Source organism: Colius striatus, chromosome 2 (genome assembly GCF_028858725.1).
Source record: "Colius striatus isolate bColStr4 chromosome 2, bColStr4.1.hap1, whole genome shotgun sequence".
In the NCBI taxonomy this organism is placed as follows: Eukaryota; Metazoa; Chordata; class Aves; order Coliiformes; family Coliidae; genus Colius; species Colius striatus.
In genome coordinates this window covers 71,758,530-71,785,859 of record NC_084760.1, presented here as the reverse complement: position 1 = coordinate 71,785,859, position 27,330 = coordinate 71,758,530, and the positions used below count along the sequence as shown (strand labels likewise).

General features: G+C 33.6%; 1 protein-coding gene across 1 annotated transcript in view; it reads right to left on the bottom strand.

Annotated features, from left to right (window-relative positions):
• FMN2 (formin 2) overlaps positions 1 to 27,330 on the bottom strand; it is a 162,061-nt gene that overhangs the window by 39,090 nt on the left and 95,641 nt on the right. Inside the window, exons 10-15 of the mRNA XM_061989984.1 lie at positions 22,935 to 23,026; positions 22,670 to 22,799; positions 21,585 to 21,731; positions 19,745 to 19,804; positions 18,945 to 19,065; positions 9,626 to 9,718 (exon numbers count right to left, since the gene is read on the bottom strand). Of these exons, the coding sequence (XP_061845968.1) occupies positions 9,626 to 9,718; positions 18,945 to 19,065; positions 19,745 to 19,804; positions 21,585 to 21,731; positions 22,670 to 22,799; positions 22,935 to 23,026 (643 nt within the window). The remainder of the gene's footprint in view (positions 1 to 9,625; positions 9,719 to 18,944; positions 19,066 to 19,744; positions 19,805 to 21,584; positions 21,732 to 22,669; positions 22,800 to 22,934; positions 23,027 to 27,330) is intronic.

Genomic DNA, 27,330 nt, shown 5'->3' with positions numbered 1-27,330 from the left:
ACAACATGCAATTAATTAGTTATCTTTTCACTTTTTCTTTTAAATGCATCTTTAACGTTGTGTTCTTGGATGATGTTCCAAAGTTTGCCTGTGTTTTCCATTAAGATACTTTCAGATTATTTAAATCCTGTCTCTCTTTACAGAAAGGTCTATACTTCCTAAATACTTTATGTATTTGGTCAAAATTCAAGTGCATTCCTTCATCCCTATGTCATTCCTTATGAAGCTAGTATGCAAGAGTCTTCAATCAATTCTTTTATCTACGGGGTATACATATTTCTTAAAAATTTACTCTCATCAGATATTCTAATTTCTGTCTTACAAATCTGTATATTTGCTTAAATTTAGTATTTAATAAAATTATTGCATAAAACTTGATTTCATGCCATTCAAAATGAGCTTTCCAACAAGGCCTCAGAAACAAGGTCTAATTAATCTAATTCACAAAAGCTCTATCGTTATCAGCATATACACACATTCCAGAATGATACATGCCATTGTTCCGTGTGTTTGCTCTTCCAATTCTTTTAGATTAGAGTCCTGCAAAGATTACATATAAACTTCTACAAGGGCACATCTATATGAATAGTCATGCTAAAGTGACCTATGCATTTATGAAAATCTGAAGCACCTCACAAAACCGGATGTGAGAAGTATTCACAGTCAGTCTAGAAACTAATGGTCTTTATCAAACAGTATCATTCACTTTTCTGCAAATAGTCCCTTATTTTTTTTTTTTGGCCTGGAAGATTAATTCAACTGAAAAACACTTCAAAGCTAAGAATGTAAAAGACATTTTTTAACAACAAATTGTCCCCCTGACCTCAATGACAAGTGACATTTCGGACCTGTTATGCTAAAATCTCTGCAGGGATGAAGCCACTCTGTGTACTAAGAACATTGCCAATTTTTTAAAAAAATTATTTACATTAATATATATAGTTTCTGTATGTACAGATATTGCATGGATCTGTTGTCTCTATATTCAGTTGTTGCAATTTCTTGTTTGAAAGTGTGATACCATCTCTTCCAGAGGATTTAAAAATCCTATGAAAAAAATGACTTAAGACTAACTAGGAAGTCAAAGACATATAACAACTGTTTTAAACTGTGATTATTCTACCCCGTGTTATATAAATAGTACTGAAAAACAATCAAAATTTTAGAAATCCTTTTTATGGAAGACTTTTCCCCCCCCACACATTGATGCTGAAAGAATAGAAGCTGGAACTTTGAAAAGATAACAAATGTCTCCTCTGACATACTCCAAAAACATCCAGAAAACTAAGAACGAAACTAAGAACAAAACTAAGAACAAAACTGAGGGATAAACTTTCTTGAAAAGTGTTAACGGAACCTCAGGTGGTTCACCTGTCACTACTGAGCCAGCTCTGCTAACATCTGAGGAGACGAGGTGCCTGATGGAAGCCAAGAGGATACCTTCTGTGAGTATCTTATGTCTGTGGCTAGGACAGAAAGAAAGTGAAGATAGAAAGAGAAAATACTGGATGACGCACCACAAGCAAGGGCATGTAGTTACACCAGCTTTGTAAAGATCTAAGGTCCAGGTTTACAAGACCTCTGCAAGATCTTCTAAGACAACTCCTCCATCTTCCTAGTACACGTACTTTTCAATGCCCTCAGAAAACATCAAAATAATACTAACAGCTCTTTTATTTGGCAATCAGTATACTATTCAACACTGTTTTGAAATGCCTTTAAATACCAAAGCAGAATAGTAAAGACATCAGGATCATTAGAAATCTCTGGAGAAAAGCCTCATTCTTCTTGATTTAGACTTCTGAATTAGTTTTTGTCTCAGTTTTAAAATTTTGTTTATTCTCATTGCATTTTTTGTTCAACACGACTAACATGCTTGAGGACATAAGTAGTACTGTGAGGAATTAAGTAGCTACTTTAGATGGAAACTATGAAAAAGTAAGTGAGTTTTGGGGAAGATTGTGAAGAAGAGTTAGATGATGATTAATTTTTAAATGATGACAGGGTTTTATGCTCAGTAGCTTTGTGGGAAAAAACCCCAAACAAACAGGAATTAGAACTTCAGTTTAAAATTGAATATGCAATAATACCAGAAATGTAATGAGAAAAAAAATTACTCAAAGCTAACAGTTAATAAGAATTATCAGTGTCCTTTATGTGTAAATGTACTGGATAAGTGTAGTCACAAAACACATTGACCCTTTGGTTCCAATTCAGAAATTACTTTAAGTAGACCTTGCAGGTCTACTTAAACAGCATTCAAATGTCCTCTCAGAGCCTTGTTTTGTTGTTTGTTCATGGTATGATCTTGACCCAGTAATTACTGGCTGTAGTCATTGTCTGGCCCCAAACCCTATTGCAATTTAAGCTATTTCTGTTGAACCAGTTTCAAAGGACTATGAGTAAGAAGATGCACGAAACTGCCATTCCTTCTGATCTCCTGATCTCTCTTAAGGGAATATCACATCTTCTCAGGTAATTGAATACAGGAACGCATCTGAGTAATCTCAGATGGAAAGTAACAAGAATCCTTTTATCTGCTTGTCTATGTTCTAAATCTTTTTGCTTTTTTCCCTCTCTTTTTATTTAAAGTGTTAACTACTATTTGTTTATAATTAACTATGACTCTGCTTTCCAGTAACTTTCAAGTGGAGCCAGATTTTTGGTTTTAGGGTTTTTTTTTTGATATATATAATGCCTTTTCAATGAGTCATTAGAGCTCTGTTGCTATAATTTTGAGAATTTCTATTTTCATTGAAAAAAAGACCTAAGTATATTTGGATAGCTTATTATCAGGTACATTCATTCTAAGAAAGCTTAGCAAGAGAAGAAAACAGAATTTCTTCTGGGAATCCTAGGAAGAGTCTTACATCCTCTGTATTTCCTAAGACAAATTAATAGAAGCTCGAGAAAATGTTCTGAGATTTTCATGCATTCATGAAAAAGAACATTTAAATACTTAATTCAGACTCCAATTTCTTGAAGATAACTGAGGACAGAGGATCTCATATGTTACACATTTTCCTAATTAAGTTGTTCCAGTTTTTTCTATATCTATCATAAGTTAAGCACATAAACATTTGCATTGATTCCAACCAATGGCACTTCACAATGACTTTACACTCTTATACAAGAGGAACAACTCAAATTATGTGCTAGCCCCATGACTAGGATCTATGGAGCTACAGCTTAAACTCTTGGTGAACACGTGAGCACTAAAAGTTAATCTTTGCTGAATTTAAACTGAACAATAACAGACTCTATAAAAAAGACTGACCTTTCAAATCAATAACTACATTAATAAATAATAAAAAAACCACAGCACGAGTCCTATCTGCACCTCATACATGCCGTGTTTCAAGATGTGAACTCTTCACATATTTTGCTATTTTTGTCCTCTTTTAATCCATCTCAGGCAGCATTCTGGTAAGAACATAATTTGTCACCCTTTGAAAGATGACATCTGCTGTCAGCTGGATGGAGGGAGAAGGGGGACCAGATCCAACACTTCAAAAAGAAAAAAAAAAAAAAAAAAAGAAAAGAAGAAGAAAATCACTCCATCATAGTTATGGGCATTCAGCAACTCACTATAATGTTGTCAGATGTGACATTCACAGAAGTAAAATACATTGTGTTTCATTTGCAGCATTCAGCTCCCCATCCCATGTTCCTTCCTACTGATTCTAAAATTCTACACTGCTCAAAGGTCTCAAACAGGTAAGGATATTAAACAGAAGTGCAGTTAGCTAGCTAGCGTACCTAGGACTAAATATATGTCATTCGGTAAAGATATGACAAGAGATTTCAAGTCTCATAAAGAAGGTTGTTCAGCTGTGAGCCTAGACTCTGCAGTGCTGAAGAACATCTCATGCCATAGTGATGATGACAGTGTCACTCATGCTAAGTACTCTTAAGCTTTAATGTCTTCCTCTTATTTTGCTTTCTCCCTGCCAATAAATATGCAGTAAAATCAATGTTATTTCAATGCAGATTTAATTTTACTGAAGAAGAATATGAATTAATTTTACACTGCCTAACTATCCACAAGGTTTCTGGTAATTTCAGTAATCTGATGCATTTATTCAGAATATTTTGGGATGGATTACTTGTATCATGCTAGTGTTACACTCATGCATTGATCTCATGGAAAAATAGCTTTTGTACTCACAAAATCTCACACTTGTACTGTCTGCAACTGTTGTATTGATGCCTACAAAATCAGTTAAATGAGGTCCCATGCAAAAGACACAAGCAGCTCTCAGTCCGTCTAGAGATTTGGCCTTTCATGGACTTTGAGGTAAGGTGAGACTAAGTGAAGACTGTTTAATGCTACATATACAAAACAATCTGAATTAGGATTATTATGTAATATTGCACACAAATGGAGGTGCTGACGTTCAAGGTAGAGACAAGTTTATACAATACTCATGTTAAAGTATTTATTAACATTAAGATGTCAGTGTGAGATTAAAAAAATGCTTTCAGCACTCAAGGAACAAGTTTTAAAAGCTCTCTCAATAATCCAACAAAAAGAATGCTAACATAAAAATGTAAACATTCATGGAATTAAATTGTTTAAGTGTGAATTCCTCCATCTTTTGTTCTAGTGACTTTATGATGCTTGTTCCTCAGATCCCTCCAGGATTTACTGCTAAATGAAAAAAAAAAAAAAGTTCTTAAAATCTTAATTATGAGTAATAATAATATTTAAAAAGTGAATGCTTCCACATAAATCTACCAATATCCAAGCCCTTACTGTTCTGGGCATTTTTAAAAAAGGAAAACCAAACCTATTTATTTTTATATATCCGTGATGATGTTTTATTTATATTTTCTCAAATTATTTTTAGAAAAATTGTGAAGTAGTGCTATATTCATCTTTGTATTAATCAAATTATAAAAGCAGCATTTAGGGAAAATGGAATCTGCAAAATCAATCATTCTGTGTTGGAAAATGCCAGAATTAAGATTACCCTAACAGCATTCATTTCGCAATCATCTACAGTACTTCTGGAGCCAGGAACTTAACCCAGCCATCCAAGATTCAGTCTGATTCTTTAGTCTCATTCACAATCCATCATCTGATGATGCATAGCCCTTTGTTGCTTGACCTAAAAGAATAAGTCATGGCCAAATATCTGGTTGCAGCTACGGTGATAAATACAACACACTTTATGATTTATACATTCATTTACTAATAGTTTAGAAACTGCATTCCTGAATGTTCTTCCTGGAAAAAGAGGGAGATGGATATAGACAGTTCACTCAAGACGACAACTTTAGCATCTTTGTTCTGCAAGACCATGAGGACGTAGCGAGAATTTGAGACTGGAGAAGGGTCCAGCAGAATGAAACCTGGGACCAGCATTATTTAACACAAGCAAAACTGCAGAATTTTGCAAAATAAGACTAAAAGGAACCAAAAGTTGAGAGCACTTTGTACTCTCAAACTTACAGCCATCCTGGAATTACTGTCAATGTCTTTTAGATTAACTAGCTATACATCAGAAAATGCAGGTTTTACTTCTACTGCAAAGACGCATTCTAGCCCTTAAATTTCCTACATCGTAATGCTTTTTCTAAAGTCTAAAACTAGTTACATTGTTTTGGCTTCTGAATATGATATCAGATGAGTAAATGTATGACATTCATGCAATTTACAAAATCTCAGTAGAAAAATTGTGATTTACAATATAGTGCCTCTTCCAGGTCCCTAACAAGACTTTTCTAAGTGAGTGATAGTTGCTGCCTCCTATAGGTTTCCTGCCTTATCAGGCACATTAGTGCATGACCTATCTGGAGTCTCACCAGCAAACAGCTAAAGATCACTTTTGGCTGCAAGTTTAACCACAGTTAAAACCTGGGGACTGAGACTCATTTGTGGATCCTGTCTACACAATTCTTTCAACAAAAGCTGTTTACCCTATCAAGTGGAGACAAGGACAAAGGATTACTGCTAATGAAATTCTACAAATTACATGATGATTAGCGCCCTCAGTGTTTCCCCACCATCCTGTATGCCAAATTCATTTCTCCCAGGAAAAAAAGAGATTTCTGAAGCTTTCTAAACTGGTGGATGTGACCTCTGATCATTCTGTGTTCCTGTCTATCCCCAACTATATATGGAACAGAGGATAAAAGGTTCCCAATTAGTGTCTGCCTTTACAATCTCTCTTATTCAAATTATGATTGTTTATGAGGAGTAACTAGTTGACAAAAAACTTCAGTGAAAATATACCCTATATTGGGGAGATACAAATGGTACTCTTTGAATTTATATAGTTTGTTCTGAACAACTTCTAAATGGAAAAGGATTGTTCTACTACATTTCATGCTTATATTATGCAAATAGTGAAAAATCTTAAAGAAATTGTTAGAATTTGTAATGAAATATAACTTTCAAAAGTCTTGTATTTTCTGAAAATTTTTTCATCAGTCTCCTTTTACTGAAGAAGCTCATTTTCTCTTTTTTTCCTTTTCCTTTTTTAAACCTTGTGATTTAATAATTTCAAGAAAAAATAATGATATTTGTGAGAAGAACCACATTATGTAACTTTGTGATTGATGATTCTCAGCCTAAAAAAGAGGACAGAAAACATAGGAGGACAGAGGATTGGCTTGTAAGTTTTAAGGCACTTAGACTCTCAGAAATTAAACACACAGGATAAAGCATGCTTGTCAATATCCACTAAGCTAGTCTAGAGAGGACATGTAGTCTGATCTTCAGTTAAGTAGAATGATAATTTTAAGAATGACCCTGAAGTCTATCAGAAAAATGGACTGGCAACTTTTCACTAATTTGCATATGTTAATGATTATTTAGCCTATCAGCTGGGCTGATAAAGGAAATGCTGAACAACCTTAATCATATATACCACTAGCATTTTTACCTAAAACATTATGACTTTGAACACATTCATGCCTCTTTTTTATCTTTCAAATGAAATAATCTTTACTAGTTTTACAATCTTTATAAGCTAGTAATATTGAACCTTTTTTTCTCTGATAAATCTAATAAAAGTATTGTTTAAAAAAAATTTTTTATTAACACATCAATAGTCACTGTAAGTTACTATAGCTAACTATTTACAGCAACAATTCAAATTTTTATAACTATGTCAGACTAATTAGTCTTACAAAGTTGTGTCTTTCTAACCCTTTGCCAAGGATATATAATTTCATAAGTTTTCTTGCCTATGGGAAAACCATTTTCCATTTTAGTTGCTAGCAACAACTATAAGTGAATATGCTGTAAATAGCTACTTTGAACTCTTGGGTCTCATTCCACACACAAGTTATCTTCTCTAAAAAGGCATCAAATAAACATACCAAATTATTCAACCCTATGAAAAATGCTTTTCATCTGAATTATAAGTTAAAACTTCTCCTGACTTTAGAGAAACTGGAACTTGAAAAGATAAAAACTTAAAGCTTGATTTTTCTTTGCCCAGAGCATATGTTATATAAACACAAATCCCCAAAAGGTGCCAAGAATTGTCCCTCTGTTTTTCTAAATGATCATGTGTGCAGTCTAGCTGAAAAGACTCATCGATTATGTCTACATAAACAACAAAAGCCTTTAGAAAAAATATCTAGATCAAAAGCCTGTCAAACACTGAACAGGAAAGAGAAATCCTGCTTTAAACATGGCCTCTTTCAAGTCTGAATTCAATCCCATGAAGTAAAAACAAAGGATTTCATAATGAAAGGTATTTAAAATTCCTTTATTTTTGGAACTTAACCAGGGATACTTTCTTCCTATATATTAAACTTTATCTTTCTTACATTGGAAAAGAAGTCTGAAAAAAAATACCTTACAGTTTTAGATAAAGTAGAAATTGTTTAGTCACAGTCTACTGTGTTTACAATACAAAATTTCCAATTATTTTCATCAAAATGAACAATTGTATTTTTAGTCACATTATAGGTTTCTCTTGTTATCAACTACCTGACATTGTTAACTTTTCACAGTAAAGTTCTTAATGGATGAGATGCATTTCTCTCTTTTTTTTTTTTCTTTCCTCTTTTTCATCAATTTCCTAAAAATACAGACACATAACCCATAAAAAAAAAAAAATCACATATCCTTGCAAAATTGGAACAGTTTATATAACCAGTGTATAGCTTATATATAAATATGCTCTAAAAGCTGTAGTCAGAAAGTAAGCTAGAGTCAAATACTTCTAAAGTATGGCTTCTAAAAGAAGTGAAGGAAATTTAACAGACATGCATCTGATGAAATATAATCCTCATGTTTGATTTCTTAGTGTATTAACTATGGTTAATATGCAAATATATGGCATGACTTAGAGTATACCATTAGTGACTGCTTTCAGACTAACTTGTGATTTGATTGTCCTTTATCTATATATATAATTATCTAAATATAATACAAAACATTTGCTACATGTTTAGTTATGCCACTGATGTAACATTGTTTGTCATGTACATAATCAGAATCCATTTTTAAATGCAGTTCATACTTATGATAGCTGAAGACAACATTCTGTTTGCCTTAGAACATCAGTCCACATTTGATGGCCCAAAATGGTGGTTTTGCTCAATTTATTCACTAGAACTAAGAGTTCTATAGCATGGATCAGTATATACTAGAACATATGTTCTCCATTACTTTAGATAGATGGCCATCTTGTGTATTCTAACCAATAAGAAATAAATGCATATCTGACTCACCTCTCAAACATAATGCACATTCAGTTAATAATGATTTCTATATATGACAGCTCATTAACACAGCTCCAAGCTAACAAATTACTGACAGCTTTACTGAGTCATCATTAGAAAATAACTTACCTGTTCATAAGACAACAGGTCACTCTTCTATTATAAAACGCAATATCAAAGCTAAAGACATAGCAGAGTGTTCAAAACATGTATTACATTGATCTGCTCATCAGGCCATTGTCATCCTGATGCACTGCATCCTAACTTGTATTGAAAAGTGAATTGTTGATTGAGAGTATACACTTTCAGAGCAGTATTTCAAGAGATGCTCTGATATATCACTATTCAAAAATTAAAGTTATCCATATCTCCTACAGTCTTTCAAAAAAGGTCCAGTACAGCATTGAAAGTACATTCTATTCATTTTTAAAGTGCTTTTCTTCTAGCACTCAGTACACCAGTTCATTCTGATATATTTTCTCTTGCAGTGTTTTCCACTAATCACATCCAAGTATTTCATATGGATTTGCCTTATATCTGGAAAACTTTTAACTCCTTTTCCTATGCTTATCCACAATTTTGGCACCTACAAAGACTTATCGCTTTGTAAAGAAGTTAATGAAACAAATCCAGCTTAACATTTTTTTAAAGGAACAAAGATTGTAGAATTGTTTCCTGCTGGAATGTTTAACTTATCAGAAGATCACACACTCAAGCCAATTGCATTTGTCTTTGTTGTCATGTAAAAGAAAGTGAGTCACCTACAGTACAACAGAATGATTTTGCAAATCTTTTAGAACTGTGTGGCATCTGATTAAACTAATCCACATCTTTCTATGATGCCAAAATAAACAGTCCCTTTCCCACAATGTATAAACATTGTTCCCATAACTTTCCTTTGAAATGTCATGAAAAGGTTAAGTGATGTTTCATTATTTACCTTGACTAATGAATTGCTCCATGCTGTCTTTGAAAGGCTGGAGGTGCTCTTCTAGTGATAGCTGATAAACTTTTGCTGCTTCTCTCTCACATACTGAAATTGAAGTAACAGATTAGTTTAGGATGACACATCATAATACAGATCTGCATACTGTAATAAAAGACACACTGAAATTAATGTATAGCCACTGAAACTGCTGGAATATGTGCCTTAAAACCAGTACTGCAAGCACAAACACTGTGATAATATATTCGGGAACAGTTATGTTCCCAGTCAAATGTTTTTGACCAAAATATGCAGATAACTTGTGGCCAGTGTGTTAGTTTAAATTAACAGTGGCAAAAACTAACAAAAGCATCCTATTGCTTTGAATAACAAAGACAAATGAGGGGCTGAAATGTATGGGAACAAAATTACAAATTTGGATTTCAAACCATGCTGACATATCTGGCCCCAGGTGGCAGTACCTGAATCAAAATCAAAAACAAAACTGTCACCAAACAGTAGGAAGGACCTTAATTTAGTGAGTAAAGCCAGATGAGGGCTTAGAATCATAGAATGGTAGCTATGTACTGTCTTCAAGGAAGACATTCTGATGATGACACATGGAATTTCTATTGTTCTTTTCTCATATTCAAAAATAAATGGCAGAGATGAAAGATGTTATAAAACCTACCATTACATTTAATATCACTGAGATTCCACATGTTTTTTTTCAAAATATAGATTACATATTCTAGACAAAAGTGTACTTCCTGAATGAATGTCTGCAGGTCCCAATTAACTGATCTCTCAGTTGATTTGAGAGTAAGTATAGTACTTATGAAGATATATACCAACCAAAAATCTTAGCCTATATGCATGTCAATATCCTGAAGGAATCTCTTTTCAAAGTCAAAAAGGAGATGCAAGGATATACTATCCTTTATACTTCACTTGCTATGGAAAAAAAAAAAACATGTAACATTTAACTGTTGGAATGTAATGTCTATTCTTTAGCCATTCAGGTAATAGAAGCATTTCCATGGTTGATTTGATTGTACATATATATGGGAAAGGGAGTATATTTAATGATAGCTTTGTTTCTCCAGCTTAAGGTGGCATTTGTTTGGCTGTGTGTCATCCCTCCCCCCATCTTTTAAAGGCTAAAGTCAGTGATGTTCAGAAGAATACCAGTTCAGATCCATTTTTACTCTATTCCTGAATTATAAATGATGTCCAAGTCATTTAAAATCCAAAAGAAAACACAAGTAAAAAAAAAACCAAAAAAATCCCACAAATATCACCATACAAATATCAGTATTACGATGCTTAGAACAATCTAGTTGTTGAATGTTTTCTTCATTAAGAATTAACAGGCCTATAAGCTTTTCCTAAGTTTCTACAGAGCACCAAGACCAGACTCATGGTCTCCCTGCATAACATGTTGGATATAGAACTCATTTATCATGTCCTATAATTTGTCATCAGAGTATAAAATCCCACTGTTAGGATGAGAAATTATTACTCCTCACTGTAACTGAAGAAATTAAAGTGCTAATCATATGGAAGGACACAAAACACTATACACCACTTTTTTGTGTCCGGATGGAAGAGTAAGCACTGAGTAAATGTTTGGATCAGAAGAGTATTTAATGACTTCTAAATAACAAAGCAATGTGGGAAGTAAAACACGCAAAAAAAAAAAAAAAAAAAAAGTATGTGAGTATATAAAGCCTTCTATATTTGGTTATTTTTTCGTCAGCTTCATACCCAAACACATTTCTCTCCATGAAACAGTCCAGCTAAATATGCCAGATATTGAAGAACTATCTTGGCAAAGTGGAGCTGCTGTGACAAGTTTGTAAAAGTTCTGTCTGAAACAAAAGCTTGTCTCTTTTTTGATAACAGACTCAAAGCCTGCTCTCTTATCCATCCCTATTCTTATATGTTCAGGTATTGTCTCATCTTGAGAGATGTATGCACAACTGAAAAACTTAGACAAAGTTAGTATATTCTTAAACACATTTTGCTTTAAGGAGATTTTATAATTTCTTACAACGAAAAAATGGAAAAGTATTCAAGGCAACACAAACGAAAGCCAAGTAGGCAGTTATGAAAGCCAAGCGGTGTGTGGAAGCTTATTGCAGAACATGGAATTGCTCAAACAGGAATACAGATAGATAAAATCCTCTTTGTATTGCTTTGCAGTTCACTGTATTCCTGAATACCTAGTCCTCATGCACTGATCTTACACCTTCCACAGATTTCTGATCCTAAGCAGAAGCTGACATGGGTAGAGACACCTCTTCTCCAATCCTTGAAATCAATTTTAACATATAAGCAATATGTCAATGGAGCAAAAGACCAACATTCCATCTAATTTAACCTCTTTTTAAATATTACACACTGCAAAGGACTGTATGTGATTTTCTAGAGAAACAAAACAAATGGATTTTTGTGGAATTTTAGATGAGTTAAACTGGTAGCTTTTTGCCTGTACATACAAATTTCTCAAATGCTCCTAGACCTTGAAACGAATGAGAAAATTTATATTCAAAATCAGTTTCGAAATTTTGAAAAAAAAAAAAAGACATTCCAGCTCTAACAGTATCTCAAGTGTTTAATCTCATTCTCTGTTTCCATGTTAAAATACAATTAATTGCCTTTTCATTGAGTTTTTTCAAGTTACTGCGTTAGTTTTTTTTATATTTTAGGTCAATATACTGAAACCATTTAAAGTTTCACAACAGCAAATATTGATTAAGAGATATCTATGCAGGAAGGGAAAATATACTCACAAAACATTCTGTGCACTGTAGTAACACTTTCAGTAAGCAATTGTGGTATATGAATTAAGTTGTGTTCTGTTTCATTACCAAAAATAGTTGGTTTACTTTTTAAGAGTGAAAAAGCATGTTTTCAAATTCAAAATATCATTTTTAATGCATGCTTTCTGTCTAGTTCTGTTTGATGGTAAATTTTGGCCCTTGGAAGCAGAAATCTCTTCTAATCCTAATATACATCTTCTAGAACAAAATGTGTGAGCAAGTGATCAGCTGCTCCTCAGGATTACTATATTATCTTTGCTCAGGATAACAATGCGCAGCATTATTTTTCTTTCACATCCCCTTAAAACATCAAAAAATTCCTCCAAAAGTAAAAAAACCAAACAAAACAAATCTAACTCAAACAAAAAACAACCTATCAAAAAACCCAATAAGGAAAGCAAGCAGAAAACTGTGTCTTGGATGAATAATTAACATATCCATTAGACTGTTTTAGCTAACCACTTCTGAAACCACATACTTATCTATGGAAGTCCTATAGAATTTATGTGGATTTTCAAGACTGTTCAAGGTATTGAGAGGACAAGTTGCCCTGAGATTTGATAGGCTATATGTTTTTAAGTCTTTAAGGAGGTTTTAAAATTACGTCTTTAATTTTCAGAGGTTCCACATACTCAGACTACAACAGGAAATGTATATGTGTCCTATTTGCTTGAAAAGTATGTAACAGCATAATCAGTGTTTTCACAACATCCTCAGTGCTTTCTGGATTCCTTACAACTACAACCCACGATTTTAAATGAAACAATACTAGCCTCATCAAAAGACAAACTCTGATGAACTCCACCCCAAGTATAGAACAAGCTCAACATTTAAAAAAAATTTTTTATATTATTAATTTTAAAGGCTTACACTAAGAACTGCTGAGTCTTCAAGGACTTCCATAGACAGCTCCTTGTTTGGAGTTTTAAGGACAGTAAAATATGACTCACAGATTGACTGAAAGCCTGGCTTTAGTTTACATCTGGTTTAGGTTTAGAAGTCTGCATACTACATAGCTGCAGCAATTAACCCTTTCAGTGACAGTTAAACAAACAAATAGACTTTGTGGCTGTACAGCTGTTGAGTAGGCAAAAGTAAAGGTTTAATTAAAACAACGGTTGTTTCTGTAAAGGTAGACTGTACAGATAGCAGCACGATTGGTCAAAACCACTAGTGTTGCTGTATTATTTCATTAATAATTACTTTAAGATGTTTAGCATTTTATTATAAAAGACTAAAGGCAACTTTTGATAAGAATATGGATGTATCAGTTGTATAAGGAAAAAAAATCTCTTTCTTAATAGTGAAAAAATATTTATTCCTATTTATATCAAAACTACTGACAGACAAAACAGAAACACAGCACTTCAAAGTATCTCAAAACAGAAATTTTTTGGTGAGGCAATGAATTCAAACTCTCCAAGAATATAATCTTTTCTCTATTTCAGTTTTCTCTATTCTCTATTCCAGCTCCCAGCTTCCTCCTCTTGAAACAACTTGGATGACCAATGTTGTGTCAGAATTTAAAAAAGGAAACAAAACAAACAAAACAATCAGGTTTATGGTAAACCTCTTAGGATGGAAGTAATTTTATTGAACTTCAGTTATTTAAAAGACAGATCAGCAGACTAGTACTCAATTTTAGGAAGGAATCCTTTCATTTTCTGTCATCTGTAGTGAGATTTGAAATGACTCAGGCTACTTAACTTTGTTAATTGAAATTGAAATTAATCGCACTTCTCTTCCTGATGAAGAAGTGACATTGAAATGTCAAGCAAGTCTGAGCCCCATAATCATAACTGTGATGGAAACAAAGAATCTTGTTAATATGAAAAGATACAATTATATAAGTACATAAAAGAAAGGAGATGATATGCAAATAGAATGGTGCATTTTATTGTTTTAGCCTACAAACATTAATGTTACATATGAAAGAACAACTGGATGCAATCCTACTTTGCAAAGTAATCCATGCACCCCAGACACAGAATTGGCCAGGAGAGGAAAATTCCATCTCAAACTACTGCAGTCTTTCTAGGTGTTAGGAGTAACCATTACTTAGGCAAGAGGAATAATTTGTCAAAAGCCAAATATTTACAAGATAACTATGTGACAAAGAATGGTAAAGAGTCAAAGCACATGGCTACTACTATCCCATCTGTCTCAGTCCCACAGTGACACCACCCTAAATATAACTTCTAAAAGTCTTTCTATTGCACAATATGGTACTTCCAATGCTCTGATTTACACAGTGGGTATTAAACTCGAGAGCACATACCATCTCCACAACTAGCAGATCCAAGCTGAACAGATAATTTTAGGTCACTGTAAGAATCACAGAAAAAATAGGGAATGTTTATTTTTTCAAGTTACTGTGGGCCTTTTCTTAGAACATACTTTTTAAAATACAGAGTGTTCTGCAAATGCTTAATACTTTGTAAACATTCTCAGTCACATTTATTCCAAATCAGAGAGATGTACTGGGCCACACAGCCTAGCTTCTCATCAACAGAGTCTTTTCAAAGAGTTGTAAACACTCATGATAGGAAAAGAAATAATCACCACCAAAAAGTATGAATTTATCACAATTACTACTTGTAATCAGTTTTCAATCAAAGATTAAATACCAAAACATGAGGACATATAAACAAGTACTGACTTCCATTTGATTTTCTAACAGTTTACGTGATACAATATTATTCTTTTCAGAATTCTACTAGTCAGATTTATTTTCTGCCTGACATTCTAATTCCCTTTTAGCTGCGCTTCATGAAAGTTTTGCATTAAGTGACAAATGATGCATTAGTTTTTGATTTGTAAGAATAAACTTACCATTGTAAAGCTAAAATGTTAATGTGTAGCCAAAGAACAGCTTCTAAATAGTTTTAACTTGCCATAATTGCTTAATAAATTCTGTAACTCTTACTGCTATTTTAGTGTCCTAGCTCCTTCTTAAATTAAATATGTCTTGAAGAATTTCATGGACCACAAATTGAACATTTTACTAAACCAGAATTGTATCTACAGAGAGTGTCAAGACAGGGAAGATTAAAACATTAATTGATTCAATACACATTTCCCACATCTTTCTGCCCCACCTCTAGCATTCTGAAGTGTCTAGAAAAATATACCAATAATAATAGATATATAACATGGGTCCTAATCAGTGAGAGTCACACACTGCTCTTTTGACCCTGAATGCCCAATTTTCTTTACATGGTGAGTTGACTCAAGTCATGTGGCAAGTGCTAAAGTTTCTTCTGAGGAATGACATAGGAACAGAAGTCATTGCTTGGCATGACTGCATCAAGGGATGTTGCTGACAGCCAGGAGAGATCAAAAGCAGATCAAGTTGCTTAACAAACTATATGTCATTGAAGTAAAAAAGGCTAAAGTGAGAATCCTGGAGAGCTGTGAAATCTAGGAGCAACAGATGGAGCCAAACTCATTTGGTTTGTTAGTAAAAGGATCTACTCCTTCTTTGGTCTTCTATCTTAAAAAAAACTCAAAAAACCACAAAAAAATCACACAGTACATAAATTTCAACCCCGGAGTCTATATTGTTTTAAAAAACAAAATCAAAACTAAACAATTCAAAAGTTCAATACTACATAGCTAGTATAGCTTCCACTACAATCTCAGGGGAGATTTTTTTCAACTAAAAAAAAAAAATTCGTCTTATCTTGGAACTGGCACACAACATGTTTTCTGAAAGTCATTTGGACTTACATTTTTTAATTTGAAATCTTAGAAGAGGCTTTAACTTCCAACATTTACAAATTGCAATGTACACAATTCATAAAACCTTAAACACAGACAACTTCCACAATCAAAAGGAAAGAAAGCAGAAAGGTTTGAACATCATGATTACTTTTTCTTTTTATGCAAACAGCAATCCTTTAATATAAATATAAACCTAAGCTCAGAACCGTGAAAGAGCCTGACAACAAAACTATTTTACAGAAAAACAACATTACTTAAAACTGCCAGTCTCTCTGTATGCTACTAACACATTTAAATGGAAAAATACAGCATTGCTTGAAGGAACTGCAATTGTTATGGTTACAAAACATTTTTTAATATATTTTTTATAGCAGTCTTCCTCTATTTTGTGAGGTTTTTTAATTGTTTTTAAGCAGTCCCATAAATTTCCGAAAGGATCCTTCTGAGATGTCTACCTCTGAATAATGATCATGGAAATTTTTTTAAGGCAGGAATAAAATATCTTCAGAAGCTTTTGTTGACAAGTGAACCAATATTACCTTCCCTGACTGTACTAAATGTGATCTCATGGTTTGCAGGGTATTTGAAACTAAGATTAACAAAATATCCTTAAACTGGTGATACTATCTGCATCAATGTTAAGTCTAATTTTCAGTTTTTCAGTGATAAAGAACAAAACAAACAGTCTCATTCCCTATAAATGGTGAAATCCTCACATGAGATTTTCTAGTTACTGATGAAAAAAGTCCAGAGTTACAGTCTCAGTATAAAACTGGAATACATTCATGGGTATCTATTTCTATGGCTTTATATTCAATATTTCCCAGGAATACTTAATACTCATTTACTTTCACTAACTTCAAAACCAGAGGATCATATTTAGGACTTTTTCAGAATTTTCTCTGCATCTTACAGCCCTCTTCCTGCTGAGATAATTCTGATAATTCAGATAATGTGCAAATGCACATTAACAGGTTTCGTAGTGTACTTAAACTAACTGCGGAGAAAAAACATTTTGAAGTAATTTTATCCATTCAGATAAAACTTGTCCTCTATTTTAAAAAGACTGCTATTAAACTTGTCTAGTCTATTTCACTGAAAGCATTATAATAATTACAAAATTTTTAATGAATGTTCTTGCAGTTATAAATTTCTAAACACAAAATATTTCTAACATAGAATATTGGAAAAGAGAGCCAACACAAAGCATTTTGCATCACCTAAAGCCGATAAGAAGTCATGAATGAGACTGCAGACTGGTATAGAAATTGCCGCTTCATATCCAGGAGAGGATAAGGGGCCAATGCTGTCCTCAGAAAAATTTTTACCAAAGGGAATAGGGAAAGAATAATTGTGTCTGCAGTTACTCTTCAGTGTCATTAACTACTGAACAGACTGGTAACAGAGACTCCATTTTAAGGGCTGGATTGGAAGCACAGAAAGAATTCTACCGCAGTCAGATGGCAGAGCAAAGCGTGTAATGTCCATTTTTACAGAACCCCTGCTTTGATCACTACACAGTGCGGATTTATTCCTTAAGAGATTTATGTCTGAGCAAATTTCAACCTTGATCTAAAAATACTTAACTTTTCGTCTATCTAAAAAACATTTTTGGTGAACTTAGAGGAATAACGTCTGCCCCCATGGATATTCACAAATGTGCCTAAATTTTTCAGATCTAAATATCTTTCTTCTCAATGTGCAAGCTTGGACATCAGCCCTCAGACTATGTGAAAGTTGCAAGAAGTATAGTAATAAGTTTTCACAGTTGAACTGTGAGATTTTTCCCCCCTAGATTGTTCAAGACAGTAAATGGATGGTGCTGCAGTTCATTTCTCAGTATCACACTAAGTGATCTTGATATAACTCTATATATTACTACTAAATGGCTAAAGTAAATTTTAAAACATCCAAGCAGAAAACTTTATAGAGGCAGGAAGGGAAAGACAGATAAAATTTGATGTTATGTTTTTATTTTAAAAGAGAACCTTCCATTCTAGGTTGTCCAGGCACTAAACAGCTTCCCAAATTATTCCTGTCTCCAGACGCAAGCCACCAGATAATTTCACTGCTTCATTTGAACCCTTCTCTCCAAGATTTAACATAATAGTATGTAACTGGCCAGTTTAGCAGAGACTTTTCACAAAAATATTTAAGTTAACAGATATTAGCCACCATTCATGCCGACTTAAATTTAGTGCTTAGTTCCCAATATTATTAGGGAATGTATTATGTGTGATACATATTCTTTATTAAAGTCCAGTCAATATTTTATTTGAAGCTTCTTGAGTTCATTTAAAGAAATCATTCCAGATACAGGAGAAAAAATACTGCCTTTGCATATTTTTTTTAGCAAATTTATGTTATGTCAACTGTTTTAACAGCATGCCATATATAATATCTGCTACACAGGATTTGGACCTGATGATCAACCTTTTTCTTTGTCATGGTTCAACATTTTGCAATTCTTTTTTACGCTGAAAGACTTGTTTAAACCAGTTTGGGGAAAAAAAAGTTATTTTATTTTGGTTTGGAAATAAAACATTTAACCTAACTGGTTTGCTGTTGTTCCTTTCAATAACTTCTTCCAGGTTATATGTAGAAAGTTATGAATTATTGTTTAAATGGCTGTGAAAAAGCAAATTAAGGAAAGAAAATAGTAAATGAAGAGTCAAAAATACACGACGATTTTTACACTTTCATCTGGAATTTATCAAAATGATGCAAACCATAATAAAAGGGATCTGTTGGTAACACATAGTTAGCACTTAATCTAGGTTCAGTACCTCGCAAATCTTTCTTTGTTTTTTGGAGATCTTTTTGAAAGTCTTCGAACTTCATTTGTGAAGCCTGGAAGAGATCTTGTGGGTCTGGAAGAGGAAAGATGCATTGTTCTTTTCCAGCATCCTTTCAAAAAACAAGAATCAAGAGTTACATAGTCCTCATTACATTTTTTATATACGAAAATAAAAATCTGAAAGTACTAAGAATATTTGCGTAGATATCCTCATCTGGTCCCATAGAAGCAAATGGATTTTTGAACCTTGAATTTCAAGAGCATAGCTCATAGAATCATTTTGGTTGAAAAAGACCTTTAAGATCATCAAGTCCAACCACTAACAACACAGCCAAGCCCACCAATAAACCATATCACTGAGCACATCTCCCAGACACATCCAGGGATGGTGACTGTCAATCCACACCCTCAGATGCTTTTCCTCTGGACAGCTTTCCAGCTACTCACTCCCAAACCTGTAGCGTTGCAAGGGGCTTTTGCGGTCCAAGTAGAGGACCTGGAATTTGACTTTGCTGAACCTCACACAATCAGTATCAGTCCATCTATCCAGTCTGTCCAGATCACTCTGAATAGCCTTCCTGTCCTCAAGCAGATCTACACACTCGCCCAGCTTGGTATCAGCAGCAAATTTACTGAGGGTACACTCAATCCCCTCACCCACATTACTGATAAAGATGTTAAACAAAATAGGCCTCAACACTGAGCCATGGGGAACACCACTGGTGACCAGCTGCCAAGTGGATTGAACTCTATTCCCCAACACTCTCTGGGCCCATCCATCTCACTCACCTCATCAAAATTACGTAAATAGTATGAGACAATGTAAGAAAGAAGACTTCTGCTGTTATCCTGCATAGAAGAGAATAAAGTTTGCTGGGTTATTGAAACTCACGGAAAAAAAAAAAACAATTGAGAAATTACAGTTCAAGTAAATGAGATATTTAGTGTCAAGAGAAGAAAAATGCTGATTTGGTTCCATCACTTAAAGAGAACAAAATCTGACCACCCTGAAATATCATTTAATCATTAAAGAAGAGAAAGATCACACAGAATCACAGAACATTCAGGGTTGGGAGGGACCTCAATAACACTCATGTAAGCCACTCCTGACTTTTGAAATATACCTGATTGTAAACTGAAACATTACATTTTGAAGTTTCCCAAGAAGGAAAAGAAAAATTGTTCCTGGGTTGAAGTATGCAATTTGTTTCACAAAATTCAGATATTTTTATTAATTTATAACTAATAAAAAAGGTAAATTAAACAAAGTTATTTTTCTAAATTAATTTTTGGAACTTGTGGGGTCTTTGGGGGAATATTCTTATTCTTTCCCCTGAGTAGCCTCTGTAATGAAACTTCAGCAGAAAATCTTTGATTCAAAGAAAATTTTTGACAGGATTACATTTTCAGAATGTTTCAGAAAACTATTTTGTAATAATTTCTCTGACTGATCAGCAGCAAATAAACTAAAGATATATGTTGCAATTGCAAGACTAAGAGTCCAAATATTTCCAGCAAGTTAAGCACTAAAGACTTCAGTCACCAAACCAAATTTAATGTACCTACATTAAAAAAATGGTAGAATCATTTTGGTTGGAAAAGATCAAGTCCAACCACTAACCCGACACTGCCTATCGCTTAACCATGTCCTTAAGCACCTCATCTAGACACTTTTTAAATATCTCCATTACCTTCCTGGGAAGACTCCACTGTCTAACAATCCTCCTACTGAAAAAGTTCTTCCTAATCTCCAATCAAAATCTCCCCTGGTGCAACTTGAGGTCATTTCCTTTTGTCTATCACTTATTACTTGGGAGAATAGATTGAATTCCATGTCTCTGAAAACTTCTTTCAATTAGTTGTATAGAGTAATCACGTCTCCCCTCAGCCTCCTATTGTCCAGACTAAACATCCCCAGGCCTACTAGCTGCTCCTCATAAGACTTGTTCTCCAGACCTTTTGCCAGCTTTATTGCTCATCTCTGGACACACTCTAACACCTCAGTGTCCTTCTTGCAGTGAAAGGTCCAAAACTTCTTATCACTTCAGTTTATCACTGAACAAGTCTACTTATTCTCCTTACTCAGATGAACAGATCAGACAAATTTTAATTCAAGTATTTGCTGCGATCACTCTTTACTTGGATGGTTCTATGGTCCAATGTGAAACATAATCACAATGTATATACAGGATACATTTTGGTTTATCCTAAATGCTCCAGATGCTTATTCAATCATTTTCACAATTAACTTTTTTTTTCTCACATAAACATTTTAAATCAGCATCAAATCAGTTAATTGAAACTTTAACTTTTCTTTTACAACTATTTCTGTAATAAACCTTTCAAGTGCAAGGATCCCAGTACTGCTTCTGAATACAGGAAAAGTTAGAACCATGTATTCTACTCAAAGTCAGATATATATCAGGAACTGCCACATCTTTTGACATATTGTTTGTAAAGTAAAAATTAGATGGTTCATGCTCGTATTTCTACAGAAATACATCAGAATCTAGAAGTATGATCAGCTATATATAGTGACCAAAAACTTCCCTTTGACATGCCTTCATAACTTTCACACTATTTACTCTGAAATTGAGTAAAGCCCACAGGAAGCCTAGAATCAACTTACACTGCTCTTGACATCTTTCAGTTTTGGCAGGATATCTAGTCCAAATCCATCAGCCTGCCCTCGTGTCCTGTTTCCACCATTCATGTAATTTCCAAAGGCAAGAACCAAACCCAGGACCCGCATAACTCCTGATCCATTTTTCAAGGTCTACAAAATAGAAAGAAGTTGTTCGCTGTTCTAACTCACAATAATATTTACAGTTAGCAGTACTACTGACAAGTATATTTCTTGATACTGTGTTTAGAAACAATACTTGTATAAAGTCTCAAACACAAGGAATTAACAATCTTCTACTGAAACATTTAGAATATATAGGTTTTTTGTGAGTACATATTATCTTCAAAATGGAGATTTAAAAAAAAAATAGGAAATCTATGCAATATTTTCCAAGATTATATGTTGAGAAAAATAAAACAGTAAGTCCTTAATTGTTGATGATATTGAGTAGTGTATTTAATTGAGGAGAGAATTCTTTAGGAGAGAAATTCCTAAAAAGGCCACATCAAACAATTTAAACATTTTATCAGTCAAATGAGAACCCCAATACTAAAGGGTAAAACAATCAAATAAAATATTTCCAACAGTTGTCAGTTATGAAAACACTGATGAAATCTGCATTTTAAAGTCATGTGTTGTTTTGCATGGGAACACAAAATTCCAGTTATCTCTTCTAGATAGAGACAGCATTGCTATCTCTAACTGATTTTAGATATCAGAGATACTATTGAGGTGCACACTTCCAGAATCCAAGTAAACATAAAGTGGACTGAACTGGCATCCATTTGGAAAGGAGTGATATGGTCACTGTGAAAAGGGATGATTTTCTTGTAACAGAAGGGGAAGGTACACTACTTTTAAGAGAATTATATATATTGATGCAAAACCATGATACAGTTCAGTACCAAAATCTAATCTTAAAATTCACTTTGATGTTCAAGTACAATCATAAAATGTCCTATTCTGCTATCCTTCAGATTTAATGAGTACTTAAAGTAAATAATGAGAATACTTTTGAAATATGAGTACAACTTAACAACAGTAAAGATAATAAATTTATTGCTGCCTTTTCACAAACCACAACCCACCTCACATAGTTTCTGCAACAATTCAAGTTTGCGATGGACTGAACAAATACTTTCCGAAAATGTTGATTGGAACAGGATGCAAAACACACGTTCTGAAAAGTTCGGAATTAGTGAGAGTTCATAGAGGAACCTGTAAGAGTGATTAAAGAAAATTATGAGTCATTGTCAGTAGATACACAATTGTTTCTTTTATAACTTCTCTAGATAGCAGGTAAAGTTTTCAGAAGGAAGCAAAACTGTTATTTTGTATTTTGCATATTCTTACTGTTCAGGCTTATCCAAAGATTTGGCATTTTCCTTTTCCCTTGATGCCTTGCTATGCTTTTCAATTTTTTCTAACTCATCTGATTGTGCTCTCTGGAAAAAAAAAAGAGACAAAGTAATTAAAAAGTGTTAATTAAAAGTTTAGACAAAGACAAATAAAGATGCCCTTTTAACAAATCTTGTTCACAGCTTCTTCTTTTTCTTCTAACATCTGTTTATGGTAAAACTACTTAGTCCATAGACTGATTTTAGGTATAAATATGTCTGATTGAAAACAGAACATCTTCCAAATAATATTATTGACTACTAGTAATCTGCAAAAGATGTATTAATTCAACCATGCACTGAGACAATAAACTTCATTCCCAATCCCTTTTCTCTGGTCATTTACGAAGTCTTTGGATCAAAGAACACTCTTCTTGAGTTGTATTTCTTTTTCCAAATCCATTGGGTTGCATTTCAATGCAATCCAATCTTTAAATATATATTTAAGTAATATCTTTTTTTAACTAAATTAAAATAAGTTTATAGTGTTTAGTGTAATTTAAATTTTATTTGGTGTTTGGAAAACACTATGGAATAACAAAAAATAGTTGATTTATAATGGAACGATCATATATACCATAATACATGAAAACTACTGAATAATTCTTTGGAGTAAAAGGAATAAGCCAAAACAACTACATGTAAATTGCCTAGTTTCTTGGAGAACCATGTGGCACATTGTGCAGTCTTTTCTTCAATATTCCAATCAAAAGAAACAGGGTCTCACCTCTTTCTATGCTCCATGCTACAGAGAAATTATTTTTTCCAGCTACAGTAATTGGAAAATGAAATGGCATGGAAAGGAATAAAAGCGGAACAGAAATTTCCCTTTCTATGAAAAGAGAAGTAAATATATACATATAAATATCTACCTTTACTCCTTTAAGAAAACATTACATTTTTTTTAAACTTATTCCACCACTAAACTTGAAGATATCAGTACAAAAATTATATTCTATCTGGTTAAATAATGACAAAGCAAAAAACAGGCTGCATCTGCTCTCTTTCTTGCATGCTTTTGCACAATTAGCACAAGAGATATGGAACTATTTGAAAATAATACTGACACAGTTGCATCAGCAATCTGAAAAAAAATCAGGTTTGGACAGTTCTTCTGAGGCTGTTGAATACCCTCACATGTGAAAAGGGAGAAAATATTGTTGAAGAAATTGAAGAGTCACTCAGAGAAAACGCACTTTGGATTTTCTCTGATTACTTCATGAAGTCTGGAAATGACTACAAGGCCATCTGTCTAGAATACTACACATCTTAGTATTTAGCCAGCATGTCTGTGGATCTTCTTTAAAGGTCATATTTTCTTAAGTAGTCTGATTATATATATTATTATGTATACTATTATTTTTTTTAAATACTCCAAATAGAAAATATTGCAAAACTCTTTCTTCCTTACCAGTAATAAACTTTGGTTTTGACACTAAGAAATCATAATGGTAGCAGTACCTGTGACACAGATTACTAGAAAAGTTGAGGTATGAAGGAAGGTCTGGAGATTGTCTAGTTGAACCTTCTGGCGTAAGGCAGAGGCAGCTAGAACAGGTTTCTCAGTATTGTGTCAAGCCTGGTTTTTAGTATCTCCAAGGATAGAGATACTGAATGACTCTCTAGGCTGTGTGTACTACTTTTTGACACCCTTGCAGTTTCTATTTTTAAATGGGATTTCCAGGATATCAATTTCAAGAGACCTCTTGTTTTGATTCTGGGCATCACCAAGTCTAGCTCTGTGGTCTTTACTTCCCCTCCTCAAGGAATTTGTACACACTTGTAAGATCCACCCGTACTTTCACTTGGCTAAGCTGAACAATCTGAGCCCTCTCAGCCTCACCTTCTATGATACATTCTCCAAGCATTTAATCATCATTGTGGCTCTTCACTAAACTTGCTCCAATATATTTGTCTCTTGCACGGGGGAGTAGACTCGGTCAGAAGTGGACACAGCACCCTAGATGTGCTGAGAAGAGGAGGATAACCACTTCCCTTGAATTGCTTCATCCTTCCCTGATCTATCTCTATATATACAGTGTCATGCCTTTCTCAATGCCTATTTAACAAGGACAGGGACTAATGTACCAGTTTTTTATTTTAGTTTACTGGCAGTGGCCCATCCATAACACTTAAGTTTCCTGAATTCCTGATTGCAGTATCACTTCAGTGGGAGAAAACAAACTGGGGTACTTTTCTACTTAGAGTTTCTGTCAAGGTAATAGGCATAGGGAACAGAAAGATAGTTATAGTAGTAAATTCTGCTTTTATAATTCTATCACTAGGAGAAAGAAATTTTCACCATAATAAGATCAGAAAATTGCATCAATTTTTAGTCTTAGAAGAATTGTCCAGACATAGAGTGAAGAATAGGGAAGATATAACTATTTTCCACTTCAGTATTGCAGGTACTGTTGATTTGCTTTTGCTTTTGTTAGGAAGCAGGTCTAAATGGGAGATTTCTTCACTTCATCTAGAGTATTCCTACTAAATGGAAAGTTAATAGAAAAACAAAAGCTTCCATTTCTCTTCAAATCAGTAAAAGCTCTCTTGGCAATGGATAAAATCTACAGGTTTTAGAAATCAGAATGATCACAAGAGAGGTAGCATTGTTCCAGTCATCACATCATCAGAGTCATGGAGGTCAGATATGCAAATTATATGACTTTGTAGGAACATCTATTTTACTTATTCAACTTAACACTTCAAAAACCTCATGTATTCAATTTACACTTGTAAATTGTAAGCAAGTTTTTTTTCTAAAGTTAACAAGTTCTCATACTAATACTTTTTAAATTAAGGTATATTATTTCCAGCAGACTGTGTATGCAAAGAAATAACTGGCAATGACAGAAAGGCTAAGCATGATCCACTCATGTGCAGGCCTGAACAAAACTCCAGAGATAACGGCTTACACTCTTCACGGTAGCCATGAGGTCCAAGTATATGGTGCAAGTTCAGAATGAACTCTGAGTTTCAAGTCACTAATTTTGTTTTTGGCATCCTGAATTCTGATTCATGTGTATTTTAAATCATGACAGAGAATGAATAAGGCTGATACAGTTTCTGCACAGGATTATTCAAGATTGTTTCTCAGAATTTTTACTAGTTAGCTTTATGGTTAATATTTATCTGTACTCTAATTTGCAGATCGAAAATTTAAAAAAGCTTTTATATTACCCCCCCAATGTATTTGTGAAGAGAGACCAGGTTCAATAGACACTTCTCGTGATAGTTATTAATCTGATCATTTTAGGACCTCTTTGAATGTCACTGTTATTTATTTCCTTGACTTTTAGCTATTATGTAGCATCTAAATTGAACAAAATAGTATAATACACCAGAATTTTATATTAACTATATCTAAAATCAGACAGCATAAGTCTGATAGAAGTCACTGCAAAAAATACAGTGTTTCATTTTAACACTTTTTTCACAGTATAAACATATTCTATACTTGGTCTTGCCGAGTTCTTAAGGGCCATTTTTATCACTTTACAACATTAAATTTACATTTCCTCCTTAGCTTTTCTCCTTACAACATCAGGAAACAACTTAGCTCTGAGTTTAGATCAGTTTAAACACGCATATGAATTTTAATTTTGGGATTAATTTTTTTTGGTCAATTTGACTTTCAAAGTTAATGTTAATGTATTTCCAAAGCACTGAGTGGCTTGTCTAAGGAATATTGTCAAATGAAAATAAAATGAGGATTGCCCAGGATACCTAGGTTAATAACAACTATCAAATTCCTTTGAAGATTGGTTATGGATCAGAAGTCAGGTACAATCTATAGCCTTTTCAGAAAAATGTTAAGGCATTGCATTGTAATTTATAGTTGGGTTTTTTTTAAAAAATCCCCAAACCAACACATGAGATAGCAGAAGAGAAGGTTAGTATTTTAGAGACAGAGGAGAGGCATGCACTTCAGGCTTCTGGGTGCAATTGGCTCTTGCAAATGGAATGTTGAGGTTTTTGAAAGCATTGACCAAAGCCATTTAAAAATAGAGACAGAGTGGACAATTTACCAGGAAAGTATGTGCATTCCATGATGTGATGTAAAGAGATTTGAAAAGGGCAATGCCAGAGGTCAAAGGTAATCATCGGATACAATTTTAAATCCATTTTTTACACAACTTTTTTCACATTATAGTGAAGACATAAGCATGGGTATGCTTACCTTTTTTCAAACAGTGATACTTTAGCTACAATTTCATCTGCTAAGAGACTGACTGTTTTCAAAGTAAACGTTTATTTATTTGCAAATAAGGATCTTTCTCATCTCAACCAATATGGCCAAATCACATACACAGAACTGACCACTCTGCTTAATGTTTTCTGTCTTCTCCCTC